Source organism: Bombina bombina, chromosome 9, assembly GCF_027579735.1.
Source record: "Bombina bombina isolate aBomBom1 chromosome 9, aBomBom1.pri, whole genome shotgun sequence".
Taxonomy (NCBI): domain Eukaryota; kingdom Metazoa; phylum Chordata; class Amphibia; order Anura; family Bombinatoridae; genus Bombina; species Bombina bombina.
The window spans coordinates 218717058-218734305 of NC_069507.1; the positions used below are offsets into that span (position 1 = coordinate 218717058).

The following is a 17248-nucleotide window of genomic DNA, read 5'->3' on the forward strand; positions in this document are numbered from 1 at the left end:
AGCTATATGCCCAAACATCACACCTCAGAGAAGATACATACTCCACCAATACCTTTATACCAGCTATATGCCCAGACATCAGACCCCATGCATACACCTGCAACAACTTTATCCCAGCTATATGCCCAAACATCACACCTCAGAGAAGATACATACTCCACCAATACCTTTATACCAGCTATATGCCCAGACATCAGACCCCATGCATACACCAGCAACAACTTTATCCCAGCTATATGCCCAAACATCACACCTCAGAGAAGATACATACTCCACCAATACCTTTATACCAGCTATATGCCCAAACATCACACCTCAGAGAAGATACATACTCCACCAATACCTTTATACCAGCTATATGCCCAGACATCAGACCCCATGCATACACCTGCAACAACTTTATCCCAGCTATATGCCCAAACATCACACCTCAGAGAAGATACATACTCCACCAATACCTTTATCCCAGCTATATGCCCAAACATCAGACCTCATGCATACAGCAGCAACAACTTTATCCCAGCTATATGCCCAGACATCAGACCCCATGCATACACCTGCAACAACTTTATCCCAGCTATATGCCCAAACATCACACCTCAGAGAAGATACATACTCCACCAATACCTTTATACCAGCTATATGCCCAAACATCACACCTCAGAGAAGATACATACTCCACCAATACCTTTATACCAGCTATATGCCCAGACATCAGACCCCATGCATGCATACAGCAGCAACAACTTTATCCCAGCTATATGCCCAAACATCAGACCCCATGCATACACCAGCAACAACTTTATCCCAGCTATATGCCCAGACATCAGACCTCAGAGAAGGTACATACTCCACCAATACCTTTATCCCAGCTATATGCCCAGACATCAGACCTCAGAGAAGGTACATACTCCACCAATACCTTTATCCCAGCTATATGCCCAGACATCAGACCTCAGAGAAGGTACATACTCCACCAATACCTATATCCCAGCTATATGCCCAAACATCACACCTCAGAGAAGATACATACTCCACCAATACCTTTATACCAGCTATATGCCCAAATATCAGACCCCATGCATACACCAGCAACAACTTTATCCCAGCTATATGCCCAGACATCAGACCTCAGAGAAGATACATACTCCACCAATACCTTTATCCCAGCTATATGCCCAAACATCAGACCTCAGAAAAGGTACATACTCCACCAATATACCTTTATCCCAGCTATATGCCCAAACATCAGACCTCAGAGAAGATACATACTCCACCAATACCTTTATCCCAGCTATATGCCCAAACATCACACCTCAGAGAAAATACATACTCCACCAATACCTTTATCCCAGCTATATGCCCAAACATCACACCTCAGAGAAGATACATACTCCACCAATACCTTTATCCCAGCTATATGCCCAGACATCAGACCCCATGCATACACCTGCAACAACTTTATCCCAGCTATATGCCCAAACATCAGACCTCAGAGAAGGTACATACTCCACCAATACCTTTATACCAGCTATATGCCCAGACATCAGACCCCATGCATACACCAGCAACAACTTTATCCCAGCTATATGCCCAAACATCACACCTCAGAGAAGATACATACTCCACCAATACCTTTATACCAGCTATATGTCCAAACATCACACCTCAGAGAAGATACATACTCCACCAATACCTTTATACCAGCTATATGCCCAAACATCACACCTCAGAGAAGATACATACTCCACCAATACCTTTATACCAGCTATATGCCCAGACATCAGACCCCATGCATACACCTGCAACAACTTTATCCCAGCTATATGCCCAAACATCACACCTCAGAGAAGATACATACTCCACCAATACCTTTATCCCAGCTATATGCCCAAACATCAGACCTCATGCATACAGCAGCAACAACTTTATCCCAGCTATATGCCCAGACATCAGACCCCATGCATACACCTGCAACAACTTTATCCCAGCTATATGCCCAAACATCACACCTCAGAGAAGATACATACTCCACCAATACCTTTATACCAGCTATATGCCCAAACATCACACCTCAGAGAAGATACATACTCCACCAATACCTTTATACCAGCTATATGCCCAGACATCAGACCCCATGCATGCATACAGCAGCAACAACTTTATCCCAGCTATATGCCCAAACATCAGACCCCATGCATACACCAGCAACAACTTTATCCCAGCTATATGCCCAGACATCAGACCTCAGAGAAGGTACATACTCCACCAATACCTTTATCCCAGCTATATGCCCAGACATCAGACCTCAGAGAAGGTACATACTCCACCAATACCTTTATCCCAGCTATATGCCCAGACATCAGACCTCAGAGAAGGTACATACTCCACCAATACCTTTATCCCAGCTATATGCCCAAACATCACACCTCAGAGAAGATACATACTCCACCAATACCTTTATACCAGCTATATGCCCAAATATCAGACCCCATGCATACACCAGCAACAACTTTATCCCAGCTATATGCCCAGACATCAGACCTCAGCGAAGATACATACTCCACCAATACCTTTATCCCAGCTATATGCCCAAACATCAGACCTCAGAGAAGGTACATACTCCACCAATATACCTTTATCCCAGCTATATGCCCAAACATCAGACCTCAGAGAAGATACATACTCCACCAATACCTTTATCCCAGCTATATGCCCAAACATCACACCTCAGAGAAGATACATACTCCACCAATACCTTTATCCCAGCTATATGCCCAAACATCACACCTCAGAGAAGATACATACTCCACCAATACCTTTATCCCAGTTATATGCCCAGACATCAGACCCCATGCATACACCTGCAACAACTTTATCCCAGCTATATGCCCAAACATCAGACCTCAGAGAAGGTACATACTCCACCAATACCTTTATACCAGCTATATGCCCAAACATCACACCTCAGAGAAGATACATACTCCACCAATACCTTTATACCAGCTATATGCCCAGACATCAGACCCCATGCATACACCTGCAACAACTTTATCCCAGCTATATGCCCAAACATCACACCTCAGAGAAGATACATACTCCACCAATACCTTTATACCAGCTATATGCCCAGACATCAGACCTCAGAGAAGATACATACTCCACCAATACCTTTATACCAGATATATGCCCAAACATCACACCTCAGAGAAGATACATACTCCACCAATACCTTTATACCAGCTATATGCCCAGACATCAGACCCCATGCATACACCTGCAACAACTTTATCCCAGCTATATGCCCAAACATCACACCTCAGAGAAGATACATACTCCACCAATACCTTTATACCAGCTATATGCCCAGACATCAGACCCCATGCATACAGCAGCAACAACTTTATCCCAACTATATGCCCAAACATCAGACCTCAGAGAAGATACATACTCCACCAATACCTTTATCCCAGCTATATGCCCAAACATCACACCTCAGAGAAGATACATACTCCACCAATACCTTTATACCAGCTATATGCCCAAACATCAGACCTCATGCATACAGCAGCAACAACTTTATCCCAGCTATATGCCCAGACATCAGACCTCAGAGAAGATACATACTCCACCAATACCTTTATCCCAGCTATATGCCCAAACATCACACCTCAGAGAAGATACATACTCCACCAATACCTTTATACCAGCTATATGCCCAAACATCACACCTCAGAGAAGATACATACTCCACCAATACCTTTATACCAGCTATATGCCCAAACATCACACCTCAGAGAAGATACATACTCCACCAATACCTTTATACCAGCTATATGCCCAGACATCAGACCCCATGCATACACCTGCAACAACTTTATCCCAGCTATATGCCCAAACATCACACCTCAGAGAAGATACATACTCCACCAATACCTTTATACCAGCTATATGCCCAGACATCAGACCCCATGCATACACCAGCAACAACTTTATCCCAGCTATATGCCCAAACATCACACCTCAGAGAAGATACATACTCCACCAATACCTTTATACCAGCTATATGCCCAAACATCACACCTCAGAGAAGATACATACTCCACCAATACCTTTATACCAGCTATATGCCCAAACATCACACCTCAGAGAAGATACATACTCCACCAATACCTTTATACCAGCTATATGCCCAGACATCAGACCCCATGCATACACCTGCAACAACTTTATCCCAGCTATATGCCCAAACATCACACCTCAGAGAAGATACATACTCCACCAATACCTTTATACCAGCTATATGCCCAGACATCAGACCCCATGCATACACCAGCAACAACTTTATCCCAGCTATATGCCCAAACATCACACCTCAGAGAAGATACATACTCCACCAATACCTTTATACCAGCTATATGCCCAAACATCACACCTCAGAGAAGATACATACTCCACCAATACCTTTATACCAGCTATATGCCCAAACATCACACCTCAGAGAAGATACATACTCCACCAATACCTTTATACCAGCTATATGCCCAGACATCAGACCCCATGCATACACCAGCAACAACTTTATCCCAGCTATATGCCCAAACATCACACCTCAGAGAAGATACATACTCCACCAATACCTTTATACCAGCTATATGCCCAGACATCAGACCCCATGCATACACCAGCAACAACTTTATCCCAGCTATATGCCCAAACATCACACCTCAGAGAAGATACATACTCCACCAATACCTTTATACCAGCTATATGCCCAAACATCACACCTCAGAGAAGATACATACTCCACCAATACCTTTATACCAGCTATATGCCCAGACATCAGACCCCATGCATACACCTGCAACAACTTTATCCCAGCTATATGCCCAAACATCACACCTCAGAGAAGATACATACTCCACCAATACCTTTATCCCAGCTATATGCCCAAACATCAGACCTCATGCATACAGCAGCAACAACTTTATCCCAGCTATATGCCCAGACATCAGACCCCATGCATACACCTGCAACAACTTTATCCCAGCTATATGCCCAAACATCACACCTCAGAGAAGATACATACTCCACCAATACCTTTATACCAGCTATATGCCCAAACATCACACCTCAGAGAAGATACATACTCCACCAATACCTTTATACCAGCTATATGCCCAGACATCAGACCCCATGCATGCATACAGCAGCAACAACTTTATCCCAGCTATATGCCCAAACATCAGACCCCATGCATACACCAGCAACAACTTTATCCCAGCTATATGCCCAGACATCAGACCTCAGAGAAGGTACATACTCCACCAATACCTTTATCCCAGCTATATGCCCAGACATCAGACCTCAGAGAAGGTACATACTCCACCAATACCTTTATCCCAGCTATATGCCCAGACATCAGACCTCAGAGAAGGTACATACTCCACCAATACCTATATCCCAGCTATATGCCCAAACATCACACCTCAGAGAAGATACATACTCCACCAATACCTTTATACCAGCTATATGCCCAAATATCAGACCCCATGCATACACCAGCAACAACTTTATCCCAGCTATATGCCCAGACATCAGACCTCAGAGAAGATACATACTCCACCAATACCTTTATCCCAGCTATATGCCCAAACATCAGACCTCAGAGAAGGTACATACTCCACCAATATACCTTTATCCCAGCTATATGCCCAAACATCAGACCTCAGAGAAGATACATACTCCACCAATACCTTTATCCCAGCTATATGCCCAAACATCACACCTCAGAGAAGATACATACTCCACCAATACCTTTATCCCAGCTATATGCCCAAACATCACACCTCAGAGAAGATACATACTCCACCAATACCTTTATCCCAGCTATATGCCCAGACATCAGACCCCATGCATACACCTGCAACAACTTTATCCCAGCTATATGCCCAAACATCAGACCTCAGAGAAGGTACATACTCCACCAATACCTTTATACCAGCTATATGCCCAGACATCAGACCTCAGAGAAGATACATACTCCACCAATACCTTTATACCAGATATATGCCCAAACATCACACCTCAGAGAAGATACATACTCCACCAATACCTTTATACCAGCTATATGCCCAGACATCAGACCCCATGCATACACCTGCAACAACTTTATCCCAGCTATATGCCCAAACATCACACCTCAGAGAAGATACATACTCCACCAATACCTTTATACCAGCTATATGCCCAGACATCAGACCCCATGCATACACCAGCAACAACTTTATCCCAGCTATATGCCCAAACATCACACCTCAGAGAAGATACATACTCCACCAATACCTTTATACCAGCTATATGTCCAAACATCACACCTCAGAGAAGATACATACTCCACCAATACCTTTATACCAGCTATATGCCCAAACATCACACCTCAGAGAAGATACATACTCCACCAATACCTTTATACCAGCTATATGCCCAGACATCAGACCCCATGCATACACCAGCAACAACTTTATCCCAGCTATATGCCCAAACATCACACCTCAGAGAAGATACATACTCCACCAATACCTTTATCCCAGCTATATGCCCAAACATCAGACCTCATGCATACAGCAGCAACAACTTTATCCCAGCTATATGCCCAGACATCAGACCCCATGCATACACCTGCAACAACTTTATCCCAGCTATATGCCCAAACATCACACCTCAGAGAAGATACATACTCCACCAATACCTTTATACCAGCTATATGCCCAAACATCACACCTCAGAGAAGATACATACTCCACCAATACCTTTATACCAGCTATATGCCCAGACATCAGACCCCATGCATGCATACAGCAGCAACAACTTTATCCCAGCTATATGCCCAAACATCAGACCCCATGCATACACCAGCAACAACTTTATCCCAGCTATATGCCCAGACATCAGACCTCAGAGAAGGTACATACTCCACCAATACCTTTATCCCAGCTATATGCCCAGACATCAGACCTCAGAGAAGGTACATACTCCACCAATACCTTTATCCCAGCTATATGCCCAGACATCAGACCTCAGAGAAGGTACATACTCCACCAATACCTTTATCCCAGCTATATGCCCAAACATCACACCTCAGAGAAGATACATACTCCACCAATACCTTTATACCAGCTATATGCCCAAATATCAGACCCCATGCATACACCAGCAACAACTTTATCCCAGCTATATGCCCAGACATCAGACCTCAGCGAAGATACATACTCCACCAATACCTTTATCCCAGCTATATGCTCAAACATCAGACCTCAGAGAAGGTACATACTCCACCAATATACCTTTATCCCAGCTATATGCCCAAACATCAGACCTCAGAGAAGATACATACTCCACCAATACCTTTATCCCAGCTATATGCCCAAACATCACACCTCAGAGAAGATACATACTCCACCAATACCTTTATCCCAGCTATATGCCCAAACATCACACCTCAGAGAAGATACATACTCCACCAATACCTTTATCCCAGTTATATGCCCAGACATCAGACCCCATGCATACACCTGCAACAACTTTATCCCAGCTATATGCCCAAACATCAGACCTCAGAGAAGGTACATACTCCACCAATACCTTTATACCAGCTATATGCCCAAACATCACACCTCAGAGAAGATACATACTCCACCAATACCTTTATACCAGCTATATGCCCAGACATCAGACCCCATGCATACACCTGCAACAACTTTATCCCAGCTATATGCCCAAACATCACACCTCAGAGAAGATACATACTCCACCAATACCTTTATACCAGCTATATGCCCAGACATCAGACCTCAGAGAAGATACATACTCCACCAATACCTTTATACCAGATATATGCCCAAACATCACACCTCAGAGAAGATACATACTCCACCAATACCTTTATACCAGCTATATGCCCAGACATCAGACCCCATGCATACACCTGCAACAACTTTATCCCAGCTATATGCCCAAACATCACACCTCAGAGAAGATACATACTCCACCAATACCTTTATACCAGCTATATGCCCAGACATCAGACCCCATGCATACACCAGCAACAACTTTATCCCAGCTATATGCCCAAACATCACACCTCAGAGAAGATACATACTCCACCAATACCTTTATACCAGCTATATGCCCAGACATCAGACCCCATGCATACACCTGCAACAACTTTATCCCAGCTATATGCCCAAACATCACACCTCAGAGAAGATACATACTCCACCAATACCTTTATACCAGCTATATGCCCAAACATCACACCTCAGAGAAGATACATACTCCACCAATACCCTTATACCAGCTATATGCCCAGACATCAGACCCCATGCATGCATACAGCAGCAACAACTTTATCCCAGCTATATGCCCAAACATCAGACCCCATGCATACACCAGCAACAACTTTATCCCAGCTATATGCCCAGACATCAGACCTCAGAGAAGGTACATACTCCACCAATACCTTTATCCCAGCTATATGCCCAGACATCAGACCTCAGAGAAGGTACATACTCCACCAATACCTTTATCCCAGCTATATGCCCAGACATCAGACCTCAGAGAAGGTACATACTCCACCAATACCTTTATCCCAGCTATATGCCCAAACATCACACCTCAGAGAAGATACATACTCCACCAATACCTTTATACCAGCTATATGCCCAAATATCAGACCCCATGCATACACCAGCAACAACTTTATCCCAGCTATATGCCCAGACATCAGACCTCAGAGAAGATACATACTCCACCAATACCTTTATCCCAGCTATATGCCCAAACATCAGACCTCAGAGAAGGTACATACTCCACCAATATACCTTTATCCCAGCTATATGCCCAAACATCAGACCTCAGAGAAGATACATACTCCACCAATACCTTTATCCCAGCTATATGCCCAAACATCACACCTCAGAGAAGATACATACTCCACCAATACCTTTATCCCAGCTATATGCCCAAACATCACACCTCAGAGAAGATACATACTCCACCAATACCTTTATCCCAGCTATATGCCCAGACATCAGACCCCATGCATACACCTGCAACAACTTTATCCCAGCTATATGCCCAAACATCAGACCTCAGAGAAGGTACATACTCCACCAATACCTTTATACCAGCTATATGCCCAGACATCAGACCTCAGAGAAGATACATACTCCACCAATACCTTTATACCAGATATATGCCCAAACATCACACCTCAGAGAAGATACATACTCCACCAATACCTTTATACCAGCTATATGCCTAGACATCAGACCCCATGCATACACCTGCAACAACTTTATCCCAGCTATATGCCCAAACATCACACCTCAGAGAAGATACATACTCCATCAATACCTTTATACCAGCTATATGCCCAAATATCAGACCCCATGCATACACCAGCAACAACTTTATCCCAGCTATATGCCCAGACATCAGACCTCAGCGAAGATACATACTCCACCAATACCTTTATCCCAGCTATATGCTCAAACATCAGACCTCAGAGAAGGTACATACTCCACCAATATACCTTTATCCCAGCTATATGCCCAAACATCAGACCTCAGAGAAGATACATACTCCACCAATACCTTTATCCCAGCTATATGCCCAAACATCACACCTCAGAGAAGATACATACTCCACCAATACCTTTATCCCAGCTATATGCCCAAACATCACACCTCAGAGAAGATACATACTCCACCAATACCTTTATCCCAGTTATATGCCCAGACATCAGACCCCATGCATACACCTGCAACAACTTTATCCCAGCTATATGCCCAAACATCAGACCTCAGAGAAGGTACATACTCCACCAATACCTTTATACCAGCTATATGCCCAAACATCACACCTCAGAGAAGATACATACTCCACCAATACCTTTATACCAGCTATATGCCCAGACATCAGACCCCATGCATACACCTGCAACAACTTTATCCCAGCTATATGCCCAAACATCACACCTCAGAGAAGATACATACTCCACCAATACCTTTATACCAGCTATATGCCCAGACATCAGACCTCAGAGAAGATACATACTCCACCAATACCTTTATACCAGATATATGCCCAAACATCACACCTCAGAGAAGATACATACTCCACCAATACCTTTATACCAGCTATATGCCCAGACATCAGACCCCATGCATACACCTGCAACAACTTTATCCCAGCTATATGCCCAAACATCACACCTCAGAGAAGATACATACTCCACCAATACCTTTATACCAGCTATATGCCCAGACATCAGACCCCATGCATACACCAGCAACAACTTTATCCCAGCTATATGCCCAAACATCACACCTCAGAGAAGATACATACTCCACCAATACCTTTATACCAGCTATATGTCCAAACATCACACCTCAGAGAAGATACATACTCCACCAATACCTTTATACCAGCTATATGCCCAAACATCACACCTCAGAGAAGATACATACTCCACCAATACCTTTATACCAGCTATATGCCCAGACATCAGACCCCATGCATACACCTGCAACAACTTTATCCCAGCTATATGCCCAAACATCACACCTCAGAGAAGATACATACTCCACCAATACCTTTATACCAGCTATATGCCCAAACATCACACCTCAGAGAAGATACATACTCCACCAATACCCTTATACCAGCTATATGCCCAGACATCAGACCCCATGCATGCATACAGCAGCAACAACTTTATCCCAGCTATATGCCCAAACATCAGACCCCATGCATACACCAGCAACAACTTTATCCCAGCTATATGCCCAGACATCAGACCTCAGAGAAGATACATACTCCACCAATACCTTTATCCCAGCTATATGCCCAGACATCAGACCTCAGAGAAGGTACATACTCCACCAATACCTTTATCCCAGCTATATGCCCAGACATCAGACCTCAGAGAAGGTACATACTCCACCAATACCTTTATCCCAGCTATATGCCCAAACATCACACCTCAGAGAAGATACATACTCCACCAATACCTTTATACCAGCTATATGCCCAAATATCAGACCCCATGCATACACCAGCAACAACTTTATCCCAGCTATATGCCCAGACATCAGACCTCAGAGAAGATACATACTCCACCAATACCTTTATCCCAGCTATATGCCCAAACATCAGACCTCAGAGAAGGTACATACTCCACCAATATACCTTTATCCCAGCTATATGCCCAAACATCAGACCTCAGAGAAGATACATACTCCACCAATACCTTTATCCCAGCTATATGCCCAAACATCACACCTCAGAGAAGATACATACTCCACCAATACCTTTATCCCAGCTATATGCCCAAACATCACACCTCAGAGAAGATACATACTCCACCAATACCTTTATCCCAGCTATATGCCCAGACATCAGACCCCATGCATACACCTGCAACAACTTTATCCCAGCTATATGCCCAAACATCAGACCTCAGAGAAGGTACATACTCCACCAATACCTTTATACCAGCTATATGCCCAGACATCAGACCTCAGAGAAGATACATACTCCACCAATACCTTTATACCAGATATATGCCCAAACATCACACCTCAGAGAAGATACATACTCCACCAATACCTTTATACCAGCTATATGCCTAGACATCAGACCCCATGCATACACCTGCAACAACTTTATCCCAGCTATATGCCCAAACATCACACCTCAGAGAAGATACATACTCCACCAATACCTTTATACCAGCTATATGCCCAGACATCAGACCCCATGCATACACCAGCAACAACTTTATCCCAGCTATATGCCCAAACATGACACCTCAGAGAAGATACATACTCCACCAATACCTTTATACCAGCTATATGTCCAAACATCACACCTCAGAGAAGATACATACTCCACCAATACCTTTATACCAGCTATATGCCCAAACATCACACCTCAGAGAAGATACATACTCCACCAATACCTTTATACCAGCTATATGCCCAGACATCAGACCCCATGCATACACCTGCAACAACTTTATCCCAGCTATATGCCCAAACATCACACCTCAGAGAAGATACATACTCCACCAATACCTTTATCCCAGCTATATGCCCAAACATCAGACCTCATGCATACAGCAGCAACAACTTTATCCCAGCTATATGCCCAGACATCAGACCCCATGCATACACCTGCAACAACTTTATCCCAGCTATATGCCCAAACATCACACCTCAGAGAAGATACATACTCCACCAATACCTTTATACAAGCTATATGCCCAAACATCACACCTCAGAGAAGATACATACTCCACCAATCCCTTTATACCAGCTATATGCCCAGACATCAGACCCCATGCATGCATACAGCAGCAACAACTTTATCCCAGCTATATGCCCAAACATCAGACCCCATGCATACACCAGCAACAACTTTATCCCAGCTATATGCCCAGACATCAGACCTCAGAGAAGGTACATACTCCACCAATACCTTTATCCCAGCTATATGCCCAGACATCAGAACTCAGAGAAGGTACATACTCCATCAATACCTTTATCCCAGCTATATGCCCAGACATCAGACCTCAGAGAAGGTACATACTCCACCAATACCTTTATCCCAGCTATATGCCCAAACATCACACCTCAGAGAAGATACATACTCCACCAATACCTTTATACCAGCTATATGCCCAAACATCAGACCCCATGCATACACCAGCAACAACTTTATCCCAGCTATATGCCCAGACATCAGACCTCAGAGAAGATACATACTCCACCAATACCTTTATCCCAGCTATATGCCCAAACATCAGACCTCAGAGAAGGTACATACTCCACCAATATACCTTTATCCCAGCTATATGCCCAAACATCAGACCTCAGAGAAGATACATACTCCACCAATACCTTTATCCCAGCTATATGCCCAAACATCACACCTCAGAGAAGATACATACTCCACCAATACCTTTATCCCAGCTATATGCCCAAACATCACACCTCAGAGAAGATACATACTCCACCAATACCTTTATCCCAGCTATATGCCCAGACATCAGACCCCATGCATACACCTGCAACAACTTTATCCCAGCTATATGCCCAAACATCAGACCTCAGAGAAGGTACATACTCCACCAATACCTTTATACCAGCTATATGCCCAGACATCAGACCTCAGAGAAGGTACATACTCCACCAATACCTTTATCCCAGCTATATGCCCAAACATCACACCTCAGAGAAGATACATACTCCACCAATACCTTTATCCCAGCTATATGCCCAAACATCACACCTCAGAGAAGATACATACTCCACCAAAACCTTTATCCCAGCTATATGCCCAGACATCAGACCCCATGCATACACCTGCAACAACTTTATCCCAGCTATATGCCCAAACATCAGACCTCAGAGAAGGTACATACTCCACCAATACCTTTATACCAGCTATATGCCCAGACATCAGACCTCAGAGAAGGTACATACTCCACCAATACCTTTATACCAGCTATATGCCCAAACATCAGACCTCAGAGAAGGTACATACTCCACCAATACCTTTATACCAGCTATATGCCCAAACATCAGACCTCAGAGAAGGTACATACTCCACCAATACCTTTATACCAGCTATATGCCCAGACATCAGACCTCAGAGAAGGTACATACTCCACCAATACCTTTATCCCAGCTATATGCCCAAACATCACACCTCAGAGAAGATACATACTCCACCAATACCTTTATCCCAGCTATATGCCCAGACATCAGACCCCATGCATACACCTGCAACAACTTTATCCCAGCTATATGCCCAAACATCAGACCTCAGAGAAGGTACATACTCCACCAATACCTTTATACCAGCTATATGCCCAAGCATCAGACCTCAGAGAAGATACATACTCCACCAATACCTTTATCCCAGCTATATGCCCAGACATCAGACCCCATGCATACACCTGCAACAACTTTATCCCAGCTATATGCCCAAACATCAGACCTCAGAGAAGATACATATGCCAGTAACCACTTAATGCCAGTTATATGCCCAGACATCAGACCTCAGATAAGATGCATATGCCAGTAACCACTTAATGCCAGTTATATGCCCAGACATCAGACCTCAGATAAGATGCATATGCCAGTAACCACTTAATGCCAGTTATATGCCCAGACATCGGACCTCAGATAAGATGCATATGATGGGAAAACGAATGTAAATGTTTAACGAAAATTTTGCCAAAAAAGAAAAAACTTTCCCGCACATGTCTACCAGTTATTTGCCAAACATCATTTATGTGTGATTTAATTTTGAGTTTAACACCTGTTCATGTTATAGGCTATTATTTTAGTCTAGGACTTTCAGAATTGCTTTTAAATGATTTATATATTTATTTTTGTTGTTATTTTCTGACAGTAGTGATGCACACAAACAATAATAATAATAATAATAATAATAATAATAAAAACAAACAACTATAGGATTTGATATTGTAGTTGGTAAAGAAGCTTTTGGTTTGAGCCAATGAATAGTTTGTCATTAGTCACCTGATTTTCTGATTGATGGCTGTTGTCATTCCCCATAATGCACTTCTTACTCTAGTGCTGTATATGAGAACCCTGCAGAGAAAAAAACAACTTATAAACATATCTAATAAGTCAGTTTCTCAGGAATCTTTTATAAGAATTCCTTTCTTTATTATGTCCATTTTACCATTAGTTCTTGACCATAATGTAAATGGATATAAGAGTCAAAACTGAAATGCACATGAGTTTATTCAAATTTTAAATAAAGTAATTTTGCAATAAATTTGCTATCATTATTTCAGCTTCTACTGTGCACAGCCACAAGGAGCATACGTACATATGCCCTGTGCACCCACATTCAAACACTGAAGCTGCTCAGAGAGTTTGTGGTGGTACGTAATGCAAGGGATGTCACTGCCAACAAGGCACACACTGCCACCATCTCTCTAAAACAGTGTTTTCCTAACATTTTTTATACAAAATTGAAATGTGCACCTTTTGTATAAAACAAGATTTGTTAAAACTATAAAAACAAGATTAAAGGGACAGTATCTTTTGCTGAAAAGCATACCTAGGTAGGCTAAGAAGCGGCAGAGCGCTACTGGTTGGTTGCTAGCTGCTGATTGGTGGCTGCATATATATATGCTTCTTGTACATTGCTGCTCCTTCAACAAAGGATACCAAGAGAATGAAGCTAAGATAATAGAAGTAAATTGTAAAGTTGTTTTAAATTTTATATTCTGTCTGAATCATGAAAGAAAAAAATAGTGTCTTATGTCCCTTTAAGTAAATGGAATTTTAAAGAAATTTTAAAGTATATTGACGTATAAAATAATCTCTCTCTTTCTAAAACAAGAATACCTGGATGTGCCAATTAAGAAGTATTATATATATAAAAATAAAAACTGCTAAATTACTTCTCTTCCAAATATTTGTCACATTAAGTCCAACAGATGTACCATGTGTATAATTTATTTAGACACATTCAGTCCTAAAAACAGGGCTGGGAATACTAATGCTGGTGACAGTGAGGAGCAATGGTTAGGTCAGCTGCAAAGATTACATAGTTTAATTTGTTAGCGTAACTTTATTTTGTCATTTTTGCATTAAAGGGACCTAAAATCCTACCAAAAATGTCATGAATAGTTAAAATAACTTTCAAAATATACTTCTTTTATTAAATTTGCTTCATTCTCATAGTATCCTTTCTTGAAGGAGCAGCAATGCACTACTGGGAGCTAGTTAAACACTTTGGGTGAGCCAATGACAGGAGACATGTGCAGCCACCAATCAGCAACTAGCTCACAGTAGTGCACTGGTGCTCCTGAGCCTACTAAGGAATGCTTTCAACAAAAGATACCAAGAGAACAATGAAAATTTGATAATAGAAGTAAATTGGAAAGTGCTCTATCTGAATCATGAAAGAAAATGTTGGGTGTCATGTCCCTTCAATAAGTCTAGATTACTATGTCTTTAACGCCCTGCAAAGGGGTTAAACACAAAGGTATATTTCCACTCCAGAGCTACAAGCATCAGTGAACTAATCAGGAGCTGCAATTATACGACCCCACCAATAACTAGTTGTGTCTTGCATGGGAGCTGCAATGTTTGGTTAAACACATAGTAATCTAGGCTCTCTAAAGCAAAATTATAAACTCTAACAAATCAAAGCAAAACTTTTTTTTGCATTAGAAAGTCCATTTAAAGGGACACTCAAGTCAAAATAAACTTTTATGATTCAGACAGAGCAGCAGTATTAAGAGACTTTCTAATTTACTTCCATTATCAAATTGTGCACAGTCTTTTTATATTCACACTTTCTGGGGAACAAAATCCTTCTGAGCATGTGCACAAGCTCACAGGGTATAAGTAAGCTAGTCTGTGATTGGCTGATGTCTGTCACATGATACAGGGGGGCGGAAGATGGGAGAAAACTCATTGTCTTTTTATTATGCACTTGTTAATTATGCAATTCTACTGCATTTAGTGGTCCTTTAAAGGTCACAGCTTGGATCTTTTCTGAGAAAATACACCACTGTAGTACAATTTTCTCTTACGTTTTTTTCTCATTGAACGTATATTGAAACAATCAGGAAATGTATTTATATGCACAGGTCACTGGAAAATGCACTTATTAGTGAATAATATTTAGATGCAAAACAGATAAAAAATAGACTTGTGCATGATCGAAAAATTTGTTTTGGTTCGGTTCGGATCTATTCAGATTTTTTCGAATTTCGGTTCGGATCGATTCAGATTTTTTCAAATTTCGGTTCGGATCGATTCAAATTCTGAAAAATTTGAATGAATTCGTTTCGGATTCGTTTCGGATTCGAATAAATTCGGCTGGATTTGGTTCGATTCGGTTAGGTTTGGAAATTCAGAATTTCGGTATGTGTTAGGTGGGATGTGCTGTGTATTAGACTAGTATTATGTACTGTATATTAGGTGTAACCCATAGCAGAGTGATTAACCTAATATACTGTACAATACTAGTGTAATCCATGGCCATCCGAATCTACCAAATAAATCAGAACTAATTCGGATTTATTCGGTAGATTCGGCACTATTTCAATTCGGAAATTCGAATCGATCCGAATCTCCGAATTTACCGAATTCGGCCGAATTTCCGAATCGATCCGAAACGAATCGCA

General features: G+C 42.1%; 1 protein-coding gene across 9 annotated transcripts in view; it reads right to left on the minus strand.

Annotated features, from left to right (window-relative positions):
* The window catches only part of TACC2 (transforming acidic coiled-coil containing protein 2), a 302667-nt gene that overhangs the window by 246597 nt on the left and 38822 nt on the right, over positions 1 to 17248 (minus strand). For all 9 annotated transcript variants that reach the window (XM_053692637.1, XM_053692632.1, XM_053692635.1 and 6 more), the window contains exon 2: positions 14616 to 14687. In XM_053692637.1, coding sequence (XP_053548612.1) covers positions 14616 to 14644 — 29 coding nt within the window. In that variant the 5' untranslated portion in view covers positions 14645 to 14687. The remainder of the gene's footprint in view (positions 1 to 14615; positions 14688 to 17248) is intronic.